The sequence below is a fragment of the Cervus elaphus genome, chromosome 10 (genome assembly GCF_910594005.1).
Source record: "Cervus elaphus chromosome 10, mCerEla1.1, whole genome shotgun sequence".
In the NCBI taxonomy this organism is placed as follows: domain Eukaryota; kingdom Metazoa; phylum Chordata; class Mammalia; order Artiodactyla; family Cervidae; genus Cervus; species Cervus elaphus.
Genome location: NC_057824.1, coordinates 51672158 through 51697519, shown reverse-complemented (window position 1 = coordinate 51697519; position 25362 = coordinate 51672158). Strand labels below are relative to the sequence as shown.

Genomic DNA, 25362 nt, shown 5'->3' with positions numbered 1-25362 from the left:
AGTTGCTTCAAGATTTTAATGTCTGAGGATGGCTTTGCTTCACCTTTGTGTTGAAAGCTACTTGGCAGGGTGGAGAGCTGTGTCGGTTGTTGCTGTTGTTTCCGACAGGAGGGTAAGTCTATCCCTGTTACTCCGTCTGGGCTGAAAGCAGAAGTTCTCACTTCAGTCCTTTAATTAAATCACACATCCCGAACCCGAAACACAGCCCTCCCACCCATGGGCCTCCATTTGTGGGAAGGCAGTGACTTCTCAAGAAAGGTGGGGGGCCTGGCCTGAATTACACAAATTGCCCCTGATGCTTAATCTGAAACCTCACTGGCAGCACCTCTGTACTAAAATGGGGAATTTCTTGCCACCTTTCCACATTGCTTTTCCCCCGTGAAAACGTTTGTTTGTAATAACCACACCTGCTGGTCATGGCTAATGGAACAGGCCTGAAGGGACATGAAGAATAAGCCCGTGTCTCTGCCTCCCCCGTCACTGTGTTGAGACTTGAGCAAGACCCTTATTGCTGGAAAATCAGGAAGACTGTGATCATGATTGGAGCGTTCAGCTGAAGTGAATTGCACAGAATTGTTACCAGCAAGTTCCAGTTAACTTGCTTTTTTTAAAAAAGAGCTTTTATTGAGGTTGGAACGAAATGTCTCATTGCATGCCCTGTTGTATGTGTTCAGAGAGCATGTGGCTGTGTGTAACCGTATCCATGTATAACTTTTTCAGTAAAGAAAAAAAACAAACTAGGTTCTTAGGAGAAAAAATAGATCAGCTGTAGACTTTCATCTTACCTAACAAAGTCAAAGTGACAAAATATGGATGGTAAGCAAGCCAAACCCAATTTTTGCCTTTACTGCGAGAAGGCTGCTGAGTTGTGGGAGAGGTGGTGATAATTAAGAACACCTTCTCTGTACGTGGCTTACCTCCCCGTTTTTTTCCCATTGCGCTTGCGTGTGAGGTCACCTGTGCATGAGCAGAGTCTGTGGTCGCCAAGTTCTTTTGAACGCTGAGAGATACTGATAGACTGTCCCTGATTACCAGCAGAATGTTGGTATTCACCGTGCATTTCGGGTGGTGATGGAAATAACAGGACAGTGAGATGTTTCAGTGACGGCTTGAAGAGACTGGCCCCGAGTATTTCATTACCTGCTTCTATTCTATTTACTAATTCTTTCAAGTGTGCCAGGGAACATCCCATTATTTCTCATTAATACTTCAGCCAAACACCCTGAAAAGGTGCCATTTGTACTCGAAACCTTTTTTTTTTTTAACTTATGAAAAATTCTAAACCCTTATAGTATAAAATAGATAATGCATACCCATATATTAAACCAGTAGATTTACCAGTTGTTACCATTTTGCCTAATTAGTTTTTGGCTAAACCATTTCTAAGTACGGATGTAATAACATCACAGCTCGCCGTTCAACAGTGTGAATAAGGACTTTTTTTTAACAGTCACAATGTCATTATTCCACCTTACAGAATCTGTCTTTGTTTTAGAGGTGCAAATTCTGGTCAGAGTAACTGTAAAGTAAATGGTCAGTACTTTAACTCGTTAGGGCCTTAATGGTCTAGGACACGATGGGCGTTACTGAGAGAAGGTCAAGGAAATCCACTGACGATCATGGCTAGAAGCTTCCGGATCTTGAGTTGAATCACCCCTGTGTTTAGATTCTCTTAGGATGTACCTTCATTCTGTAATCAGCCAACCCTACTCATCATCAGGGCTGGAGGGGAGAAGCTGGAGGTGGGTTTTCTTAAACCAAAAAGTCTATTGATGATTGAACTAGAGCGCCACCCTTTCAGACTCTTGTTCTCATCTATCTACACAGAACTCAGCAGCACAACAGGTTTTTTATTCCTTATGAGGTTTCTTTTGGGAGCCCTGTCTGTTCTCTGTAGGTATATTTAATTTTTCATAACAGGATAGTGTCAACCAACTGGTTGTTTACTTTCAAATTTCCTTCTTAATTACATTAAGATGCTTGCTGCTAAGAGTAATTCCTTGGAAAGTTCAAGGATTGGCACATCTTTCCTGTCTTGGTTTTGGAAGCAGCATTTTCTGCTGGTTCTCATTTTTTCTCTTGATCTGGGTACCCCCCCCCCCATGCATAAATAAGAAGCTGCTGGAAGCCGCTAGCAGCAGCTTTAGGATGAGCCCGACACTTTGGACACCAGGATGGAAAGACCATGCCCATGGTGATACTCTTGAGCTGCTGGGCCCATGTGTAACATACTCTGGGACCTGTGGATCTTTGGGTTTATCCTGCTTGGAGCTTGAGCACCTGGGATATGTATATTCATGTCTTTTATCAAATACAGAACATTTTAGCCATTACTTTTTCAAATATTCTTTCTCTATCAGGGAAGATCATTAGATGTCTCTTGGCCTGTTTCCCTAATTATAAAATTAGGATAATAATGGCTGCTCTCAAAGTTATTTGGTGGCGGGAGGAGGGTGTAGGGTGTGTGAAACAATTTCCTACTCTGAATTTATAAATACATTCATTCTTTATAAGAAATTATGTGAATTTAAGCCTTTATTCTACTTGGAACGGATTAAAAGTGTGACGATCATCAGGGTTCAGTTTCGTTCTCTCACACGGAGGTAACTGACACGGCACACGTCATACGTCGGAGTCCAGCCTGTCTCTCGGGACTGCAGTGTCAGCTCTGTGCTGAATCACGTTGCTCTAAGTCCATGTGTATCTTTCTGGCTTCTGTCTTCAAGTTCATTGGTCCGGCTGTCTACCCCTGTGCCATGATCACATTATCTTAATTTGTTTGTCGAAGCTCTCTGTGTTCTCTTGCTGTTTGCTTAGATTCTTAATATTTTGTTTGTTTTAAACAAATTAATGAAATAGAAATTAAACACACAGTAGAGGATTATTAAAATCAAAGACTGTTTCTCTGAAAAGCTTTATGAAATAAGTCAATTATAGCATAAAATAAAGAGAATATAGACATAAGAATGGAAAGAGCTGCAGGGGTTAATCATTAATACCAGGATATTATGAAGAACTCTGTCAATTAAAATTAAACAAATAATCCGTGCAGCAGCCAGCCTTCACTCACTGTGTTGATGCTTCCTAATATCCTTCTTCCCTGTAGCTCAGATGGTAAAGAATCTGCCTGCAGTGCTGGGGACCTGGGTTCAATCCCTGGGTGGGGAACATCCTCTGGAGAAGGGAATGGCAATCCGCTCCAGTATCCTTGCGTGGAGAATCCCATGGACAGAGAAGCCTAGCAGGTTACAGTCTGTGAGATTGCAGAGTTGGACATGACTGAGCTACGAGCGCGCGCACACACACACGCACACACACGCGCGCGCACACACACACACTATCCTTCTGGAATGTCTCATAACTGTACTGCAATTTGTTTTCTTATTAGTGGTGACGCAGGTTGTTTTTCTATCAAAACAGTGCTGCTACAGTGTGCTACATGTGGTCTGTAAGTGAAGGTTCCTTGGTTCCTTTGGATAAATACCTGGGCACAGAATTGCTAGCTTGCACGTATGCCCATCTCCAACCTCAGTGGACATCTACACATTGTTCTCCAGAGTTGTCTAATTGCTTAATTTGGTTTTTTAAAATTTCAGTGCCTGAAGACCTCTCACTAGAAGAAAGAGAAGAACTTTTAGACATCCGTCGAAGAAAAAAGGAACTTATTGATGACATCGAGGTAAAAAAAAAATGTCTTTTCGTTTTTGCTCTTAGGTAAAATTGTAAATCGGGTAGCTTCATGAAAATGTGAAAAAGTGGGTATTTAGTGTGTGCATATTCGAACCACATGGGGAGGCAGGGAGTAGGACTTACCTTGGCTGGTGGAAGAGAACTGGTGCTCACCGGGGTGGAGGAGAAGGCAGGACTGGAGTCTAGAGCAAGTGACGCCTGACTCCAGCGTCACAGAGGGCGTCACATGTACTGCCCTTGGAAATTGTAGGACGAGCCCCTGTCTCGTTGACCAGCGTCCCCAGCACCCAGGACACTGCCTAGCAGGTTATTGGCACTCAGGGATCTTTTGAATAAAAGGCTAAACCTATATCGAGTTCTGGCCACGCACCCAGCACCTGCCAGCTGGTGGGAGTAGGACAGATAAACACAGACGGGCGTTGAGCTTCCACCCTGGTGAGCTCAGAGGACGGGAGGGCTCCCACGGGAGGTGCAGGGGGGTCAGCCACAGTCTCCGGGTCGGTGCGCCTGTGACATTTGTAGGAATGAGTCAGAGGAGCGGCTTCCTGGGGAAGCCGATCGGACGTGCGGCTGCTCTTTGAGCAGCCTCCTAACCACTGGCGAGCCCAAGTCCACTCCGCCTCCCCGGCCACTGGCCGTGGGACCGAGCCGTGTCCAGACAGCAGCTCCTTTGTAGGCGCTCACAGTGTGAGTCTGGAGTGTCCTGGCGCCTAAGATCATAGGGTCTCGATAAAAATTTCCTTGTAGTTGAGAAGACAGTTTGTAAAACTTTTTCTTCTGTGGTTACCTGTCATTCTTGGGAAAGTCAGGTAACCCAGAATGTGTGCTTTGGTTGAAAGTATGTTTTAAGGCTCGCATTCCGATGTGGACATTCATGATCACAGTGCCCACGGATTCTCGTGTGGTTCTCACGACCTCACTTCTGCGCTGAGGCCGCCAAGACCCAGGAGCTCAGAGTTGTCTCAGTGGGGAGGACCCGTCCCTCCGTGAGGCCTGGGCTTGCCTGAGGCCACAGGCAAGAACCTCCTGCCTCCTGGGCTCTGTCCATGATGCCTCGTCTCACCCAGGGTGACAGAAATCATCCAGAGGCGGTGGTTGGGGGCCTGGGACTGACCTGTGTTTGTCTGGCCCAGGCCATCCTGAGAACCTGGGTGCCAGCCATGGCAGATGGGCGTGTGGCTGGGTCTGTTGCTTCCTTTTGCTGTGTCTCTTTTTACCCCTGTGGTTTTACACACACGCCCTCTAGACTCTGCCTGCTGGGCCCCTCTGCTCTCGTTCTGACGGAAGGTGGGCAGGCGGTCATTTTGTTTGCTCCTGAGCTGGGGTGGCGCTGACTGGGAGGCTGTCTGTGTCGAGAAGCAGTCTTGGTTTCTCCACACTTGTGTTGTCCGGACGCACCCGAGGGCGGCTCGAACCTGGGGTCCTGAAAGGTCTCCGGGAGGCAGAGGCCCCTCTGTCAGCCCCACAGCGCGCGCTGTCTGTCTCGACAGAGGCTGAAGTATGAAATCGCAGAAGTGATGACGGAGATCGACAACCTCACGTCGGTGGAGGAGAGGTGAGCGGCCGTGGCTGCCCCTCCAGCCCGCTGTCCGGCCGAGCTCGGGCCGCGTGGTGACGGCAGTGGGGAGGGGGGCGCCTGTGGGGGGCTGGCCCTTCTCCGGCACCCCTCACTGTCCGGCCTTGGCGCTGAGGACGCGGCACACGCCCCTCAGGAGCACCCTGCCCCGACGTGCCCGCTCTCTAACCGGGAGCTCTGCTGCTGCTCGGCAGTCCATCACCGGGAAAGGAAAGAGCCTCGTGGCCGCCCTGAGCTGCACCCACCCGGGAGACTGGGGGACCCTCGGGCAGGGGCGCTGGGGGGCTGTGCCCGTTCCGTCCCGAGCTGTCCTGTCAGGAGGGGACCCGGACTCCCCGTGCTCTGTGCGGACGTCCAGTAATAGCTTCTTCATTGTTCCACACGCGCAGCAAAACGACTCAGAGGAACAAGCAGATCGCCATGGGAAGGAAGAAGTTCAACATGGATCCCAAAAAGGTAAGCGGTCAGGCACGAGCCCGGGTGCAGGTTATTTACAGACAGCCACGCCGTGAGTCCCGGCGCGAGGGCTCCCGTAGGGAGTTTTCTTCAGATACAGCACGTCCGTAGGCGCAGGAGCGGCTCATTTAGCGGGGTGCTCAGGCCGCCGTGAGAGTTTGCCCGCTGCTTCCTGATTCTCTGCTGACAAGCTGTGAGTCAACTCCAGATCGTCAGGGGAACAGTTTTGTGAACTTGGTGATGACCTGATATTTGGGATTTGTAACAAGAGGTTTTTTTTTTTTCCTTCTCTTTGGAAGTTGAGTTTACAGAGTAGATGTGACAAGCACTGGAGGGAGATGATCTAACAGGTGGAAGTTTTAAAAACCAAGCCTTAAGTTTAGGTGCAGCTCAGGGGAGGCCGTCCAGTTCGTGGAGAGAGTCAGGTTTTCTCTTAGAACAGACAGCTGAGGGTGGTGTCCCTGCTTGGCCTGAGATGCTTGCTGTCAGGGCCTAGGAATCCGATGCACTCCGCATCACGCCTGCAATAAGGAGGACTAAGGTTTACTGAGAAGTAACTGTCAGGAGCTGTGTGGAGGAAGCACTTAGTCCCTCCAGCGCCCTTCTGGTTCCAGAGAACTACTGGAACATTTCAGAACTGGAGGAAGATCAGCTCCTCAGACTGAAAGGGCTCACCAAATGCCAAGTGGGATATACGGTTTTAAAAGACCTGCACACGTCGCTGTATCAAGTGAAATATCAGGAAACTTGTGTATAAAGAGAAGCTCACGAAATTTCCAGGGAGAGACCAGCCTCTCTAAGAAGAAATGAAGATCACGGCCACCTTGTCCTCAGCGTCACTGAATCAAGGATGAAATAACGTTTTCCACAGTCTCTGGAAAAGTGATTTACATTCACCACTAAGACCTTCTCTGGTCTTCAGAAACGGAGTCATTGGGATAGTACATGTCTAAGCCAGAACCCATGGGCGAGATGCTGGATTAAAAAGGCCTTTTCCCAGGTGGTCCAGTGGTTAAGACTCCATGCTTTCACTGTGGGTGGGGGGTGGTGGTGGCGGGGCGCGAGGGTTCAATCTCTGTCAGGGAACTAAGATCATACCCAGCAGCACAGCCAAAAAAAAAATAGCAAAGAAACCAGCGCTCACAGTAAAGTCTCGCAGCCACGGCCTCACCACGGGCCCCCGGCCACGAACACCCCCAGCAGGGAGGCCGCCGCTGCGGGGGGCTGCCTGGGGGGCTGGGACGGGTGGCCGCTGGGCACCACCCTCGCTGGTATCACAGCCATGGTGGTCACAGGGACCTGCGCCCCAGGGAGCTCCCGCCGGTCTGTGTCCGGGACCTCAGGGGGCCCTCTCCCCAGCTCCCTGCAGTGTGGGGGGCACAGAGTCTACAGTCTCGCCCACAGCCCGTCGAGTCCTCACGACGAGGAACCAGTGAGGCCGTGAGGGGCGGCCCTGCCTCTGACCCCGTGGCATGGATTTGAGGTCAGACAGCCTCTGCCCAGCCTCCCCTGCCTCCCTCCGTCCCTCACCCGGGCACCGCCCTCGTCTCCAGCGTTGTTTTCCAGGAATCTGGGTGAGGACAGGGCTCACCTCTCATCAGAACACTCTGTCCCGGTGTGTGTCTTCACACTCTGAAAATGATACCCAGGTGGCTGCACCCACTTAAGCTCCCACCAGAAATATAGGGCAGTTAATTTAAGACTGTCAGACTTACTGGGTTTCTAAAGTAAACTTTTTTTTTTCTTTTGAAGAATAACATGGTGCACAGATTTTAAATGTACAGCTTGAAGAATTTTAACAAATGCCAAATACATGTGTAACTACAACCCAGACCAAGACGCAGGGCACCTGAGTGTTGGCTTTTTAAAAGTTTACATAGGTGGAATTACAGTATACTGAGTCTTCTTACCCCGTGTCACGTCTGTGGGTTTTATCCGTGCCCGTGTTTACTCCATCGGGTTCTGTGGTCTTCCATCATGTGAATGTGCTAGAATGTACTTGATGGTTCTCTGATTGACTGCTGGGTTGTTGCCAGTTTTTAAAAATTCCAAATAAGGCTGTTGGGGACGTTCATGGGTTTAAAAAATTAATAGACTTTTCAGATGGATTGTGCGAGGGAGCCCTGGCCTTGGGCCTTTAGACTTTTAGCTGGAAGGCCATCTCTGCATTTGTAGAAACAACCTCTGGGGCAAATAGACAGCAGAATTCCCTCTTCCTTTAAAAGCTTTCTGATGTGTGTTTTGAAAGCAGCTCAGAAGCTGTGTTGGAGGTAGACTTTTGCTCTCGCTGGGCTTCCCGCGAGCCGGAGCACTGCTAGCTTGGGCCCAGCAGGCACTCGTAGAGACTGTGGGCCGGTCCCCGTGGGTGTGCATTTGACTGCCTGAGCTCAGTGGCGTGGTGACTGATTGTGTGTTCAGCCACAGGTGGCAGGACGTCCATGAAGACGGCTCACACCACAGGCTGTCTTCTCACGGCAGAGGTGGCCTCAGGCATCGAGTGGCGCCCAGGTGGCAGCCCCGGGTTCTGTGCTCTTCCTGCCATTTGCCTACGTGCCGGCTGCCACGGCTCCTGCCATCACGTCTGCACTCACGGCAGGAAGCAGGAGGAAGGAGCCGCGCTGCTCAGGAGTCCCCTTTTATCAGAAAACGAGCAGCTCTCCCGGGTCCCTCTCACAGACTTCATCCGTCTCTTTGACCTGATCTGTTCACGAGGTCATTTCAAGTTGGAGGGGAGGATAGGGAGGGGTGCTTGGGACCGGCGTTGGGTTGGCCAGCCGCGTACGACAAGCTCCTCTCACACGCAGCACAGGCCCTTTTCCTGAGCTGGGGAGGTTCTGTGTCGTGGCTCCTTCTGCCTTAATAATGTCTGGTGACACTTGGGAGGGCTTGCTCCTCAGCCTGTGTGTCCTTAGCCCAGCCGCTCGCCAGGAGGCCTGGAAGCACTTTGCTGTGACGGCCGAGATGACTTCGGCGATGGGAGCACCCCCCCGTGCTCTCATGTCAGTTCGGCTGTGTCTGAACCAGTGGTCTCTGGACCTTCCTCAGCGCTGCTTCCTTCACACTCCTCTCCAGGGAATCCAGTTTCTAATAGAGAACGACCTGCTGCAGAGCTCCCCGGAGGATGTGGCCCAGTTCCTGTATAAAGGGGAAGGCCTGAATAAGACCGTCATCGGGGACTACCTGGGTGAGAGGTGAGTTCAAGGGCAGAGGGCCACCCGCCTGCCCAGGGCAACCCTTGCATCAGGGTCTGTCACGTGGGCCCCCGGGGGTGCCTGTGCTCCCCGTGTCCTTGTGGCCAGGGGGCAGTCCTGGGGCCAGGTGGGGTCTGCTCCTCTGGGGCACTCTGCTCACCCCGGGGACTGGGGCAGAACCGAGGAGGCTGCTGCTCAACCCAGAAAGCATCGTGACCTTCTTGGGATGTTTGGCACAGAAGCCTCGGCTCTCTCAGCGGTTGTCTTGCCCCCATTAGCTGGGGGTATGAGGAAGACTTAATGTTGCAAAAATGGCAACTGCCTACACCTTGATAAACAAATTTAACATACTCCCTAGCAAAAATCCAAGCTAATTTCTTTGTAGAAGTTGACAAGCTCATCCCATAATTCATACAGAAATTCAAGGAACCCAGAATAGCCATAGCCATCTTGGAAAAGAAGAACAAAGTTGGAAAACGTACACTTCCCAATTAGAAAACAGACTAAAAGCTCCACTAACGAAGAAAGTCTGGTGTGCTGGTGTAAGAACAGACATATAGGTCATGGAACAGAGTTGAGAATCCAGAAATAGATCCTCACATAGACCATCAAAGGAGGTGCCAAGTCTGTTTGGGTGGGGGAGATAGTCCCTCAAGCACATGGTGCTGAGACTGCTGGATAATCCACACGCAGAAAAACGGCACTGGATCGCTCACCAAAGACCTAGACACAAGCACTGAAACTGTAAGAAGAAAACCTAGTGATGAATCTCTGTGACCTTCGATGAGGAAAAGGTTTCTTAGATATGACAGCAAAAGAGAGAAACAGAATCATTAAATTCCAAAACATCAGTTGCTTCGTAGGACATCATCAAGAGAGGGAGAAGACAACCCACAGGATAGGAGGAAGTATTTGTAGATCAGAAATAAATCTAATCAGGACTTGTATCCGGTATATTATAAAAAGAATTCTTACAACTCGGTCATAAAGAGTCGTCAGATGGGCAAAGGGTCTGAATAGACATTCATCCAGAGAGGATATACATGCATAGGTGTATGATGGGGACTTCCTGGCGGTCCAGCGCAGGGGACGCAGGTTCAGTCCCTCGTTGGGGAACAGAGATCCCACGTGCCATGGGGCAACTAAGCTTGTTCCTCGAGCACTGTAGCAAAGCGCCCGTGCAGCCAGAACACACAGGCGTGTGACAAGGCCACAGGCACAGTGGCCAGTAAGCACATGGGGAGATGCTCAACATCATGAGTCATCAGCGAAATGCATTCAAAACCATGGTGAGGTAGCCGTTGACATCCACTAGGAATGGCCGTCATTACAGAAGATCATAAATGTTGGTGAGGATGTGGAGAAATTGGAACCCTCATGTGGCTATAAAAAAAACAATGGTACAACCATTTTGGAAAGTCATTGGCAGTTCTTCCAAATAGTGAACTTACCATGTGACCGAGTAACTCTACTGATACTCTACTAAACTCTGCTCGGTTTAGTTTGTAAGAGCTCGTTATTAATGGCAGGCATCACCTCCAAACCGTCTTCCTCTCTGAGCCCAGGACCTCGCCTTCTGGCTCGTGACCCTGGAGGAGCCGTTTCCTGGCTCTGAGCCTCAGAATCCCACCTGGGAGGCGGGAACGGGACTAGCGCCTGCTTCGTGGTGGCCCTGAGCTTGAGACTCTGCACCACGCACCTGGGTGGGCGCCTTAGCGCTCCGCACAGGGGACTCTGAACCTTGGTAGTCGGGCTCATATTTGGGGTCTTCTCCTGACTCGTACTGATTGTGACGTAAACGCCACATCCTACTGGGTCTCCTTTGTGCTCAGCCTGAAAACAAACGCACCGTGAAAAATAACTTGTCTTTTAGTCATATGACATTAAAATCTCTTGAGCACTTGCTTTAGGAAATGTCTAGTAAGACGACTGAAATGACATGCAGTGAGGCTGTAAAGTCCATTTTCTTTTCTAGGGATGAATTTAACATTAAAGTTCTTCAGGCTTTTGTGGAACTCCATGAGTTTGCTGATCTCAACCTCGTACAAGCCTTAAGGTGAGCGTTCATCCCCTGCGCAGTGAAGGGAGGCTGGGTGGGCGAGTGGCCCGGCAGTGCCGGGCGGTGACCCTCCGGGTAAGTCCGCTGCCAGAGGGAGGAACGGGGGCCGGGCCTCCCCTGCCTCCTCGTGGCCCAGGTTCTGGCCCCGCTCCCGGTCGCTCCACCTTCGCTCTCTGCCTGGTCTCTGGCAGCTGTGGGTGCCCCCCTCCCACTTCTGGGTGCAGCCTCAGTGCCACCAGGCCTGGGCCCACGACGCCACATTCGGCTCTGCCCACTAACCGCCTGGAGGCCCAGCGTGTGCCCGGCAGGCCGCCCTGGCCCGTGCTCCCAGCCTCGGGGTCGGGTGCTGCCCTCAGCCGGTCTCCCGTGTCCTCTGCCGCAGCGCCCCCTCCTGGTGACTGCTCCCCCAGCCGTGGACCGCGGTGGCCGCTGCCTTGCTGTGGGCTCGGCCCCTGGCCTTGGCTGAAGGCCGCTCTGGCGGGTCCAGTTTTAGATTCCGTGTTTTGAAAACTGTGTCTCGGGGAGGGGCAGGCCTGGCAAGTCTGGGGTGCGGCCACGAGGACCCTGTTCTCTCCATCAGCTGCGGGGGCTCCCGCGTATGGGTGGGGAGTGCAGACAGCAGGGGCGCCTCAGTGTCCAGGGGGTCAGCGGCTTCTGCTGCCTGGACGGGGCCTCTGGTCTTGGAGATGCCCACCCCGCCCCCACCACCCCTCTCCCCGGGTTCTCGCCTCTGCAGGCAGTTCCTCTGGAGCTTCAGGCTGCCGGGCGAGGCGCAGAAGATCGACCGCATGATGGAGGCCTTCGCTGCTCGCTACTGCCTGTGCAACCCCGGCGTCTTCCAGTCCACGGGTGAGTGCGCGCGGTGGGAGCACGGTGGGTGGATGATGTGTGGGGTTGCCCAGGCTGGGCCGGCGCTGACGGCCCGCGGCGCTGACCCCCCAGACACATGCTACGTGCTGTCCTTCGCCATCATCATGCTCAACACCAGCCTCCACAATCACAACGTGCGCGACAAGCCCACCGCCGAGCGCTTTGTCACCATGAACCGTGGCATCAACGAGGGCGGGGACCTCCCCGAGGAGCTGCTGCGGGTGAGCCGCCCCGCCGTGTCCCCCTCCTCCCCGTGCGCCCTCCCCGTGTACCCCCAGGTAGCCCCCCCATGCCCCCCGTGTCCCCCTCGTCCCGTCCCCACCTCTGTGGCTCAGGAGCGTCAGGCCCTGCCCTTGCGCCCAAGTTGACGGCCTTTAGAGAGTCCCCGGGCGCGCCCCTGGGGGCTTCGCGGGGTGGCTGGTCGCGCTCGGCCTGAGCCCCCACCGCCCCCTCCCTGCGCAGAACCTGTACGAGAGCATCAAGAACGAGCCGTTCAAGATCCCCGAGGACGACGGCAACGACCTGACGCACACGTTCTTCAACCCCGACCGCGAGGGCTGGCTCCTGAAGCTGGGTGAGCAGCGGTGCCTGGGGCGGGACCCCGCCGTAGCCCCTCTGCCTGCGCCCGCCCGCGCCGCAGCCCCTGCGGTGCCCGGAGCGCCTCCCCGCGCGGCCAGAGGCGGCGGCTCCCCGAGGTCCCCGCACACCGCCCCCTAGCGGCCAGGCGCGCCCGCAGTGGGGTCTGCTCCGCGGCAGCGCCGCCCCCCCGGGCGCCGGCCGCCTCTCTTGGTTCGGTGTGGCTGACTTTTGATGCGTGGTTTAAATGTGCCTTCTTGTTGTTTTCCTTCTGCCTGTGGCTCCCACCTTTCTGTTCTGTGACGGGCTGTCCCTGCTTGTCCTGCGTTAGGAGGTACGTACCCAGCGGCTTCTTGCTCCTTGCCAGCTGCCCTCTCCTCTCTCTCTCTGTCGGTTCGTGTGAAGCTCCGACTTGCCTGCCATCCATCTGGCCCTCGTGGCTTCCGACGTGCCGGGCTCACTTCATCCTCCACGCAGGGCCAGGTGCCGCGGCCGCGTCGCCCCTCCGCGGCTGGGCGAGGAGTGAGGGACCGAGGCGCGTGGAGATGCCGAGCGGAGACCAGCTCGCCCCTCCGCGTCCTTGGGCCTGAGCGCATCGCCCGCCGCCCATCCCGCTAACCAGGCGGTGCGTGTTTGCACCACCTGTGCAGAGTCCAGGCGCGTGTGTTAGAACGCGGGTGCTCTCGTCTGACCTCGGAAGCTAAGCAGGGCCAGGTCTGGTTAGTACTTGGATGGGAGACACGTGTTAAGAACTTCTTGACTATTGACAAATAAGCAGAAGAGCATTTATATTTTCTGGGCCATCTTAGGGATCGGTAGGGAGCTTTCATTCTGGTGGGGGTTGAGATTCCTCCTTCTGGTGACATTAGAGCCTGTGAGATGAGGCAGATGACGCAGGCACTCTGCAGACAGTGTGTTGGACACTGGGGCCTACAGGAATGCTGGTGGTTTGAGTCTTTAACCGAGAGAGGATGAACATGGCTCTGGTGACAGTGTGGCCGGTGTAAGGGTGTGTAGCACGGGGCGGCTGTCCTAATTTGGGATCCAGCTCTGATCTTTCTCTGGCTGTGCCAGGGTTTGGAAGACTTCTGGATCTTTGCCTAAAAAGCCAGAACCGTAGCAATGGCCCTGAGTAATGCCCGAGTGACCTTCCAGATGCACCAGGCTTTGAGATCCCACCCAGCCTGGGGGCCCGGGAGGAGGGCACAAGGAAGGTGCCCAGAAGAGCAGCAGCTGCACTTGGGCCTTTCCTGTTGTGTGTTGCCAGCAGGTGCCCCCCAGGATGGTGACAGCACAGGCCCTCCTGGCAGCCAGGGTGCCCCCAGTGCCAGCTGGGTGGCTCTGAAGACAACCAGATGTCTGACACCAGGGCTTGTGTTCCAGCCTGTCATCTGGTCGTGCAGATAACCGGACTGCAGCGTTGGGGGAGAGCCCCAACATGAGGCACAGGGCCGGTTGGTGCCCAGGGGCCTGGGGTCTGCTGTCCCCCATTACCGTGCCCTCCGCTGTGTCCTCAGGCCCAAGGCTGAGGGCCACAGAGCTGGTTGATGGCACAGGTCTCACCTGCAACCCGGAGCCTCAGCCCCCGGGGCCGCTCTGCTCTGAGCTGTTAGCATCCCCCTGGGTGTCCAGCACACGGCCGACTGGTCAGCGCGCCAGATTCCTGCCTGTGGTTCTGACCCCACGAAGGGTCCCGGGGTGTCGGTCCCCTAGGGACCCAGGAGGTGGGTGCTGAGGGAGTGTTAGACTGGGCCTGGGTGCACACCTGTACTTGGTGAGGACACACATTCCTGGGTCCCTGAACGGCCTGCACAGGCAGGCAGAGAAGTCAGAACTGTGGCCACGCATGTGCTAGGTTAGGAACTGGCAGTCCCAGCGTGACCTTGCTTGGGGGTTTGTTGTCGTAAGTTAATCTTAGAGGAGACGGTGCTTAGAGGTGCCCCACCAGAGCAGAGCCTGGTGATGGTGCTTAATGATGGTCCTGTAAATACCATGTAGTCACTGTGTTTTGAGAGTGAGTCAGTTGTGTTAATACAGACAGGAGTGTGGTTGGCGCAGAGCTGGCATGGAGAAGAGGCTTGCGTGGTATGCACGAGAGCCTGTGTCTGCTAACAACCATGCAGGCAGCAGGCGTTTACAAAGAGAAAAGGGCTGCTTCTACCCATACTAGTCAGGAGCAGCCAGGCTGCTTCCTGCAGGGGTGTGTGTGTGTCTGTGTGTGTGTGTATCCCCTTGTTCCGAAGCCCAGCCACAAATACATGCATGAGCAGGGCTGCTCCGTCTCCTGCAGCAAAACCTGCTGGAGCTCAGAGACCACGAGTATCACTGCCGCCACCCTGAAAGGGGGGCCTGGGGCTGGGCCAGGCTCAGGGGTCCACCTGACCCCACACCTCTGTCTCAATGCCCACTGCCCCCGGCCCAAGAGGCTCACCTGGTCTCGAGCTGGACCAGGGGTTGGGCTCCTCCAGACGTGCCACTGAACTTGGGTGTAGCAGGGCAGGATTCTAGGTGCAGAAGAGCTGAGAGGCCTTCCAGGAGAACAGAGAGACTTGCCCACGGTTCAGGACAACACCTCGAGGGGATGGAGGCCTTGGGGGTTGGAGGCATGAAGGGGCCTCAGGGTCTGAGGGCCCCCAAGGACAGCGGATGGGACAGATGCTTCTGACAGGGATGGAAAGTGAGATTTAGGGGAGCAGGGGAACCTGGGGACCCTCTTCACAGCATGACTGAGGCTGCTGCCCCACATGCCTGCCCTGCCTGCCCAGCCAGCCTGTGGCCATCATGAGGACAGATGTCTCATCAGTGACCCAAGGGTGAGGGTCCCAGTCTCCAAGGACCCCTCAGTGGCACTGACACCGCAGGCGGGGCTCTCTCCCTGCGGCTGGGTGTCCGCATGTGTCTCCTCCCCGCAGATCTCCCCAAATGTCAGCCCTTGTGCCTTGATTCCCGGACAGCCTTCATGTCCCCCCCTGTCCCCGTCTGCGCTCCTCAGGCTCCCCACAGCAGGGACCAGGTCCGTGACCCTCAGCCATGAGGGTCTCACCTGCCTGCGCCAGGGGAGCCAGGGGGCGGGGCAGCCGCTGCTTGCCTCCTGCCGGTGGATTGCAGACTCCTGTCACCAGGGGCATGTTCTCTCTTTCAACTTTTGTTTTTACTCTTCATGTCGGAAGCAGAGACTAGAAATAGACATGGAAGCCAGTTGGTTTCTGCTGAATATTTGAGGGTAAAAGATTTTCTTTTCTGTAGTATAAGGAGAGTAGGTGCAGATGAGCTGTGTGTGTATGTGTGTGTATATGCATGTGTGTCCCAGATCTTGTTAAGAGATTAATTCAATCTAATAATTCCCTGGGCCAACGCCATAATCGATTTTGATGCATCCCAGGGCTGCCCCAAGTCCTCAGTAATGCGATGACAGCCCTGACGTAACGGGATTAAGTCCTGGACAGACCGGCAGCGGCGCTGACTTCATCCTGTTGTCATTTCCATGTGGGGAAATTAAGACCATTCATCACGACTAACTCTTGCAGGAAGCAGACTTGGGAAACGCTTGGGTCATCTGGGTGCCCTGCAGGCGGGCGGGGGTGCATGCGGGCTCCGGCAGCCACGGGGGGCCAGGCTGCACACCGTGGCCAGGATCTGGGGCAGAACGTGAAACGTTTTCACTAAGGAGGAAGCCTAAAACCCAGCTCGGCCCCAGTGGCATTTCTGAAAAGCACAGTAGCTCGTGTGGGGCCTGGGTTGCCCAGACTCACGGGGTCCCTCTGCTCTTAGGGGGGCGTGTGAAGACCTGGAAGCGGCGCTGGTTCATCCTCACCGACAACTGCCTCTATTACTTTGAATACACGACGGTAAGCGCGGGGCTGCGGGTCCTCCAGGTCGCGGGACGGTCCTCCAGGTCGCGGGACCCTCGGTGGGTGGGGGGGAGACTGGCTGAGCACTCTTGTCCCGCAGGATAAGGAGCCCCGGGGAATCATCCCGCTGGAGAACCTGAGCATCAGGGAGGTGGAGGACCCGCGGAAACCCGTAAGCTGGCTTCCCTGCCGCCCTCCTTTCTCTCCCGCTCCCCCAGCGCCTGTGACAGCCCTGTCTGTCTCCACCAGAACTGTTTCGAGCTGTACAACCCCAGCCACAAAGGGCAGGTCATCAAAGCCTGTAAGACAGAGGCGGACGGCCGGGTAGTGGAGGGCAACCACGTGGTGTACCGCATCTCGGCGCCCAGCCCGGAGGAGAAGGAGGAGTGGATGAAGTCCATCAGGTGCGCCGAGGCGGGGCCTGGGCTGTGGGCGTGTCGGGGCGGGGCCTGCGCGCTAGGTAGGCCAAAGGGGGCGGGCTCTAGTTTGTGGGCGTGTCAGGGGCGGGGTCGGGCTAGTGAGGCCTGAGCTGGGGCTGCCAGGGGGCAGGGGCGGGGCCTGGGGCTGTGGGCGGGCCCGAAGGGCGGGGCCTGGGGTGGGGGGTCGCTTTTGAGGGATGGGGCCTTGTGTGTAGGGACTGCCCCCCCCATCCTAATCCAGTTTTTTTTTTTTTTTTTTTTGCGCCCCCCCTAATCCAGTTTTTTTATCCTCTCTCTCCCAGAGCGAGTATCAGCAGGGATCCTTTCTATGACATGTTGGCCACGAGGAAAAGGAGGATTGCCAATAAGAAATAGTGCTTTCCTGGTCTGAGCAGCAGGTAAAAGGAAACTGAAACCCCACAGCAGAGTGACTGGGGGGCTCCCCGCGACACCCTGGACCACCCCAACGGCCTGCCCTGTCTCTTCCGGGACCGCAGCCCCTGCTGATCTCAAGAGGCCTTGTCGCCCCTTTCCGCCGCCACCCTCCCGGCTCCGAGGACATTCTTCTCGAAGGCCCGGCCAGCAGCTGCGCCTGGTGGTCCAGCCTTGAATATCCGCGGGGCAGACAAGAGGCCACATGTGCTCCTTGGTGGCAGTGGCGGTGTTGGCCGTTCTGGAAGCCGCTGTTTTGTATCATAACAGGAAAGGAAAAGCTACCACTTTTTTATTGAGTTTTTTTCTCAGATATATAGGATTATAGCTTTTATACGCCTTTTTATATTCTGAAATTATAATGAAAGATACTTTCTAACAGTAGTATTTTTAGAATGGCAGCTATAAATTTAACTTCTGGACACACGTATATACTGTGCACTGAGAACAAGTTACATACACACACATGCAGCAATGGGGAGTTGGGGGCCGTGCTCAAGGGGAACCCGAGGGCGCCCCCTGGCGGACGGAGACGCCCGTGTCCTTGAGGACACGCACTGGGTAGGGGTCCAGTGGGGTCCAGTGGGTCCTGGACCCCAGGGCTCCAGTCTTCTGAGTCATCCAACTCAGTCTTCATGGCCCCACAGATAACTTTTCTAAAGACACAAATCATTAAATTTTGGTTTGGGGTGTTTATCCTGTAACTGCTGAATCCCAGGACGGACAGTGTATGTGTTGAACCACATGAAACTGCTCACATTTGACCCATTTCTGACACCCACAAATAGCAGCGTCACGTGGTCCAACCAAACCCATGGTTCAGGCCAGCTGTGACCACTGTCTTCACTACTTAAGGCCTGTTGGCCAAACGAATGGTTATAATGATTCAATCAGATGTATTAATGTAATGTGTAGACATGTAAGGAAGTGGAGATAATCTTCCTCCATGTTTCGAGAGATTTGATCTATTACAGGAAGGGAAAGAGCAGGCTGGCGGATGAAGGCATATAGCACATAGGCTTTTCTGTAAATAGTTTAAAACCCCAAACACGCACTGGTGGTCGGACTGGAGAAGATCCCTGACCAGGTGGTTGTCAGGTGCTGCTGGCTGAATGAGAGGTGCTCAAGCATGCAGTGAGGAGCTGGGTCCATCACGCCACAGAGATGGCCCAAGGGTGCACAGGTGGGACATTCAGGGCGGGGCCAGTGACATGCTTTTTATTGTAAGTTTCATTTCCACCACCAGGACCTCCGCATGTTATACGGACTCCCTCGCCCACATGGGCTTGTTTCGGTGGAGGGTCCCTTCCCTGGGGGACCTACTTTCCCTGCCCCACCGCAAAGGCACCCACCCTGTTCATTTTGCACATTTGAGAGGTCATCACCTCTCCTGTGCAAAGGCCAAGTTCAAGAAAAACCACCTCAGTCTATGCGTGGAGAGGTAAAACAGAGAAGACGTTTCCTAGGAGTTGCCTTGAGGCTGAGACTGAATGGCTGTGGGCCCTCAGCCTCGTGCAGCTTAAAGTTACACCAGACTGCAAAGGGGGCCACGCACAGGACTCTCCACCAGGCATCAAACTGACTTTTTCGGTTCATTCCCAAGTGTTTAGGCTCTGCTCCTGTACCGATACCTCAGATTCAAACCTCTAGTTCTGAGAAAGGCAAGTCAGCATTCTTGAAACGCCTGACTGGCATATATGCAACTCCGGCCCGTCTTCCGTGAAAAGACGCTGCCTAGACCACCCGACCAAACACTGCTGACGACGACCGGCAGCGCCCTCCCCTCGGGCCGGCCCCACTCCCGGGTTGCCTGGGCCGCCGGCTCCATCAGTATTTTGCGTGGGACAACCGATCTCTCTCTCCTTTGTCTGATCCAGGTAGGACCCTGGGGATACAGGACTGTCTGTCTTTTGGGTTTGCATCAGGGTGGGGTTGAGAGAAGTGAGCAGAAGGAAACCTCTGTAAAATCTTTCTCTGACCACTTGTGAAGGAGCCTTACCAGACGGCTGTTTGCCCGGAATGATGCAGAAGGCCATGGTGCTCAGGATCTGTCCCTTGCTCTAGGAGTGTTACGTGAAGTCATGGAATTCCAGGTTTTGTGTGACAGTATTAACCTGACAGGCTTAAGGTGTCCTCCCCGCACTAAGCCCTCAGATGGCCTAGTCCAGAAGCCCCGCGGGGTCAGGGCTGTGCGGGGACAGGTCTGTGGCCGGCGGGCCTGGTTGCCTGGACTTCAGTGTGATCCTGTTCACCCCCCTGCTACCCTCCCGTCTGCGTTCAGTGCTTGAATTACTCGTCTTGTCCCTACTCTGGCCAAAGAACTTACCTGCAGAGAGAGAGGGCAGGAGGCAGAGAAGGTCCGCTGGGTGGGAGGCATGGCTCCCGCAGCCCCACTCGCCCCCGCTGACACGTGGGGTTTAAGTGGGTGACCCTGTGCCCAGACAGGCAGGCGTCTTCAGGATCACAGAACATCCTTGAGCAGTTTAATGTGGTACCAAACGAAGTCCAAATAGGAGCTATTTATAGATGAAGCAGCATTTAATGCTGCATATAAAGCAATGCATATTTTTCAAGCTAAAATGCATATATCTACATAGATGTGCTTTGCTGAGAAGTTAGGTCTGTTGTAGACCAGAAACCACACATTGTGATTTCTTGTTTTATTTTTTCTTAGAAAACATTTCTATTTACGGTAAATAGTTAATATGTAAATAATGTACATATATGTTGACTTCTGGAGTGTTTGTTATTCAATGTATATACTCCTACAACGTGCATGAAGAAATATCCTTTATCTATTGATAATTTTGTTGTAAAGTGAATGGTAAACCTGGAGAGTGTATGGCTGTCAGATGGCAAGTACTGTGTTCATTAAATAAAAACACATTGTTAAAATAAGATTGCTTACAGCTGGGTTCTTTAAAATAGGGGGACTGTCGGGTGAAGCAGCCCACGCCTGACTCTGACTGGTGGGGCCGAGAGCCCGTGGCTGGAGCTTTACAAGTTTTAAGAAAGTAAATGCAGAGAAAGAAGTCTGTGAGAAGTGTCTGCAAGCAAATGCGGAAACAGCAGTAAAAAAAAAAAATAAGACACAAAAGGTTTAATTTGCTGCCATTTATATACTATATAAATTTTACATGCTGTATATTTACAGTGGGGCAAGTGCTTTTTTAATCTTTAAAAAAACAAAGATCAAACTTTAGACATCTCTGAACAACACAAACTGTATAAACCATACAGATTATTCAGATACAAACTGTATTAAATACAGTTTTCCCCACTCCATCTCCTGATGCAGGACCAGTGAATTATAAGTGTATCACAGTTTGATAACATATCCATATTAAAAATAAAATCACAGTATGATTTTGTCTGTAACTAGAAACTTGAAGGGACCAAGCTGACAACTCAGACTCCAATATCATAGTCAAGACGAGACACTGTATAAAAAAGTGTTATGTAATAAAAACATACTGTAGGCCTTACAAATAATGTTTGGATTATACATTCATAATGTAAATACTCATCATAACTGGTAAATTGATTGGAATAGTTCCACAAAGTTCAAAAACAGAACTTGTCTATAAAATACATCTTCAAATCTTGAATACAACTAAAATATGAAGCAAATTAGTTTCTAGTATCAGACATTACAGAAAACAGACTGCTCTCAAAAGTCTAGTTGAGAGCTTGTGAATCTTTAAATAAGTCTTTAAATTAAATATACACGCTGTCAGTTTGTACTTTTAATAATTCCATGGTTTCCCGGTTGGTCTTGCACCGGATATCTAACTTGGAGGAGCATTGCATGGAATACGAGTGATCAACCTGAGTCTGTGATTAAGCAGCATTTGAGATGTTCTAGTCCAGGGCGTTATTTTCAATGTGATATATATACACAGTATTTTACAATGGTCAGCAGTTGTAGAAAGTGTTCATCCGTTTGGAATAAGGGTAATTAAGAAAAGGTAAAAACTAAAAAAAAAAGTCCTCCATGGTAAAATCTGTACAGTATTTACTAAAGAAGCACCACGCAGATTTGAACAAAGTTATTTTCTCTATTTATAATTTAAGCTGGGTTGGGGATGGCTTCTGTTGAACACGTGAATCTGAAAGACAAGAGGCAGCTGGCGTCAGTGGTCCGGAGGCAGGAAGTGGAGCCCAGGGCCTGGTGAGCCCCAGGTGGGCTGGCGCTTTTCCATTCACTCCCCCCACCCCTTTGCAGGTGCCCCAGGTCTCTGGGAAAGCCCCCTGGCCTCCCCCAGGGCAGTAGGTGGGAGGCCAGTGGGGAGGGCGCCCTCCGCTGGGCACTCAGAGCCGCCGCCCTAGGAAGAAAGTCTGAATTCCTTAAGGTGGCTCAGCGCTTCCCCTTGAGGACATGCTGCTAAGTGTTAACTGACCGCACGGTCGTCTTCTGTAGACAGTTCACTCAAACCTCACCTTGCTGAGGAGAAGTCACACATTTGGACGAAAAGTCCCTCTGGAGAGCGACCACTCCCCCCACCCCATCCCCACCAGGGCCACTGAGCACCAGGCCTAGAGATGATGCTCGAGGCTTTGATTTGCTGTAAAAAAGCACCCAAACCTCATTCAGGTCAAGCACTTGTCTGAAACAAGTGCAGGGTGGGCAAATCTCAAGGACAGGGGTCTTGGGAAGGGCCCCCTCCCTCAGGCCCTCAGGTAGGGCTGTGTGAAGAAATGGCTTCTCCATCTTTCAAGTGACTTAAGCTTCTGACCTGCCCTCATGTTCTACAGTGAGGGAGGGCGTGTCTAAGGGGCCGAACCTCACCCCCCTCAAGGGCTGACTCCCCACCTGCTCCCCTGCAGCCCCAAGCTCCCTCCTCAGGCCCCTCAGCGGCTCCACAAATGGTCAGGAAAAACATGCAGAGAGGAAAAGAGCTTACCGTAACCAGTGAATTTTTTTTTTTTTTTGAGGCCAAGTTTTCAATCACCTAGAAAGCAAAGGTTAGAAAACATTTTAATGATGTTTTTTTGCAAAAATTTTAGTGCCTGTGCTCTGTGTGTATCACATCATTAACTTAGAAGCAGTTCTCAGAAACTTAGGTTTGTTGCCTGAAATCAGTCCTACACGAGCTGTGCTTCCAAGGGTTTCACTGAAAAGACGCGTTTACATGGTGACTGAGGGCCATGTCCCCGTGGGAAGAGCCCAATCTGATCCCAGCAAACCCAACAGCATTTCAACGTTGGGCCAAAGAAATCCAGAGCCTGATGGCGCCAGAGAACAGGAGGAGTCTGGAGGAAAGAGTGGTCAAGGCGCCAGGAGAGACAGGCAGGCAAAGAGGTCCATCCTCTGAAAGCTGACAGCGGTGCTGGGCCTTTGGGGGTGGCCCTTCCCAGGAGGTCAGGACAGGATGGGCGTCCGAGCATCATCAGATGCCATCAGATTGAGGACAGGAAAGGGTCTCCCGCCTGCAGCCCCTGGAGACCTGCATGTGGGCCACCACATGTCCACTACTGGGCTTCGCCTGCCACCTAGTGGCCCCCGAGCCAGCTCTGTGGGTGAGCCGTGCCCGTGGTGGGCTGGTGGCCTCCAGCTGTGGTCCTCACCTTAGACCTGCAGCCTAAAGGGGAAGATTCAGGCAGACGCGCAGAATTCCCGAGGACCTGCCCGGACCACTTCACCCCACGCGGTCAGAAGGGACTCATCTCACCAAGCCCCTGCCCCAAACGCTGAGATGTTCGTGGAAACCAAGGTGGAAATGCACATTGTTCCCATCTTAACAAACAGAACAGAGAACACGTAGCTTCCCTAGGGGCCCCACAGTCTCCTCATTCGCTCCAAGCACGCCCAGCATCCACCCCTCCCCAGACACCCCACCTCTCTCATGTTCTCTGCTGCTCCCAAACGCCAGTGCGCTGGGCGGCCATCTGTCCCTCCTCCACCAACCATCACGTGACTGTGGGCCATGGGAGGGGGTACTCCCCCAACCACCATGACACCTCAGTGGGTCCAGGACATGGTAGAGAACCTATGGGCTCTGGGGCTCAGGCAGGGTCACAAGCCGGCACCTCGGGTGTCGGGGTGGGGGGTCAGCAAGCTGGTCCATGGAAGGCCCAGGCCAGGCTCTGCCAGCTCCGCGGGGCTATGGACGGGGACTGGGCTGCAGCGCAGCTTTACTGACACATCAATTTCACAAAATTTTCATGTGAAATGAAAGTCTTCTTTGGACTCTTCCAACCATTTAAAAATGTCAAATCCTTCCTAACCGGCAGGCCACCTGAAGGTGGCGCCCCGCCCTCGGCCGGCCCCTTCCAACGCTCGGCACTCCTCCTAGGGTCGAAGGTCAGGGGAACAGCTGAGAAAGCCAGAAGGGCTGCGTACAGAGCGGTCAGAGCAGGAGAGGCTAGGAAGTTATAAATGGACCAAGCCCTGCAGGGCAGACAAGAATCCCTGCGCCCGGCAGCCTGGGATGACCCAGACCCCCACCGGGAGCCGGCGCCCCAGACCCGGGCCCGAGGCGTGACGCCTGCGCACCGGTCACCAGACAGACTTCCAGCGTCTCCTCACAACGGGCAGAGGTTCAGGACCCGGGAGAGAAAGGAGGTACCACAACAATATCTCTGTCAAACATGGCGTAAAAACAGAAGTTCTGTCCACAGTCAGACGCTCAGAGCCACACAGCGCACAGGTTCCTGGCTCTACCTCACTCAGCGCTCCCACAAGCCTCGAGGCGCCGCGCGGAGGCCTCCCGGGAGCTGGGTGAGGACGCGGGGCGGGGCTCAGCGAGACTGACAGCTGCTCCGCCCTGTGAGGCTCCTTCCCCGAGCGACCGCCTCCTCCCAAGGGCGGGCCGCCACGCCCAGCGCGCCCCCTTACCCTGGCCGCACTCGGACAGACGACACCTGACCTCCCGGCTCTCCATCCTGAAGTGTTTGGTTTTCTCACAGAAAGGTGCCGCGCCCTCCAGCGGCAGGCCGTCTGCAAGGGGGAAGGTGCCCTCGGCTCTCCGGAAATGGTCCACAGTCTCACAGCTGGCTGCCTTGGGCAAGCGTGGTTCTGAATCTCGCCCAAAGTCCTCTGATTTCCTCGAGTGTCTCTTCTTTTTCTTCTTCTTCTTCTTGTGTCTGTGGAGGTCAGCGTCAGAGTGCGCTACGGAAAGGTCTGAATCCTGCTGATGCCTGCCGAAGACAAAGCCAGGAGTAGGACCACTAGGAAAGCAAACCACCCGGAGAGCTGGCCCTCCCTCTGACTCACACCCACTTCTGTGGACACTCACTATGCACACACAGGTGAGACTCTTTCCTAATTAAACATGCAGTTTTCACTGTAATAATTTAAGTCCAGGGTCATAAACTCACCAGTTTCAACCTGTCCCCACCGTGGCCTTCAACTTTCGGGAGAGGAGCTCTGGCCAAAACACCAGAGAAAGGAAGGACTCCATCAACTTTTCCTGAAACTAGTGGCTGAAGGGAAAAGTATCTGCTGGGTGTCTCAGGCACACAGAAGCAAGGAGATTTGATTTCTTTTTCCTTCAAGTAACCACTCTTCACCTGTGGCTTCTGGTAACCTCTTCACAGGGTATCGATCTTTTTTTTTTTTTTTTTTTGGTTTCGATCTTAAGAGATACCACCGTATAGTAACTGTATCTGTGCTCAGTCCTCTTGTCATGGAGAAGTCATTTTCAAGAAAACGGCTGACCAATTTAGCTTTTAAAAAATACAAGAACAAACTTCCCAATGAGATTTCAAACTGTGAAATGGAGAAATGGAAACTCAGTTTGAAACCTCATTGAACAATTTGTTGGAGATTATTAACAGACGTAGAACTATAACTACATCTGTGAATAAACACGTTAACAGTCAATCCTAAAGAAAATCAACCCTGAATAATCATTGGAAAGGCTAAAACTATAGCTCCAATACTTTGGCCACCTGATGTGAGGAGCGGACTCATTGAAAAAGACCCTGATGCTGGGAAAGGAGAAGGGAGCAACAGAGGATGAGATGGTTGGATGGCATCACAGACTCAATGGACATGAGTTTGAGCAAACTCTGGAAGTTGGTGAAGGACAGGAAAGCCTGGAGGACTGCAGTCAATGGGGGTCACAAAGAGTCGGACATGACTGGGCAACTAAACACCACCGCCACTGTGAAGTCGGAAAATCCCAAGCTTTACCTCCCGAATGCCGCACGTGTACTCAAGAGTTACAAAGTACCAACCGAACACGGCAACATCTTGAAAGACCAGGTTTTCAGGTGTTTTATAAAACCACGTAATAAG

The 25362-nt window shown here is 53.2% G+C and overlaps 2 protein-coding genes across 9 annotated transcripts in view; one reads left to right on the top strand and one right to left on the bottom strand.

Annotated features, from left to right (window-relative positions):
- CYTH3 (cytohesin 3) overlaps positions 1 to 20018 on the top strand; it is a 66725-nt gene extending 46707 nt beyond the window's left edge. For 4 of the 5 annotated variants that reach the window (XM_043915339.1, XM_043915338.1, XM_043915335.1 and 1 more), the window contains exons 2-13: positions 3597 to 3679; positions 5181 to 5245; positions 5656 to 5722; positions 8795 to 8913; positions 10889 to 10969; positions 11709 to 11821; positions 11915 to 12063; positions 12305 to 12416; positions 16190 to 16266; positions 16370 to 16441; positions 16519 to 16673; positions 16991 to 20018. In XM_043915339.1, coding sequence (XP_043771274.1) covers positions 3597 to 3679; positions 5181 to 5245; positions 5656 to 5722; positions 8795 to 8913; positions 10889 to 10969; positions 11709 to 11821; positions 11915 to 12063; positions 12305 to 12416; positions 16190 to 16266; positions 16370 to 16441; positions 16519 to 16673; positions 16991 to 17063 — 1166 coding nt within the window. In that variant the 3' untranslated portion in view covers positions 17064 to 20018. The remainder of the gene's footprint in view (positions 1 to 3596; positions 3680 to 5180; positions 5246 to 5655; positions 5723 to 8794; positions 8914 to 10888; positions 10970 to 11708; positions 11822 to 11914; positions 12064 to 12304; positions 12417 to 16189; positions 16267 to 16369; positions 16442 to 16518; positions 16674 to 16990) is intronic. The other variant, XM_043915336.1, reaches the window with a different exon arrangement.
- A 187-nt stretch (positions 20019 to 20205) lies between these two features.
- Positions 20206 to 25362, bottom strand: part of USP42 (ubiquitin specific peptidase 42) — a 39220-nt gene continuing 34063 nt past the window's right edge. For 3 of the 4 annotated variants that reach the window (XR_006343142.1, XR_006343143.1, XR_006343144.1), the window contains exons 16-17: positions 22025 to 24260; positions 20206 to 21229 (exon numbers count right to left, since the gene is read on the bottom strand). Coding sequence is in view for 1 of the 4 variants with exons in the window: in XM_043915334.1 (XP_043771269.1) it covers positions 22065 to 22072; positions 23959 to 24260 (310 nt within the window). In the remaining 3 variants the exon portion in view is untranslated. The remainder of the gene's footprint in view (positions 21230 to 22024; positions 24261 to 25362) is intronic. The other variant, XM_043915334.1, reaches the window with a different exon arrangement.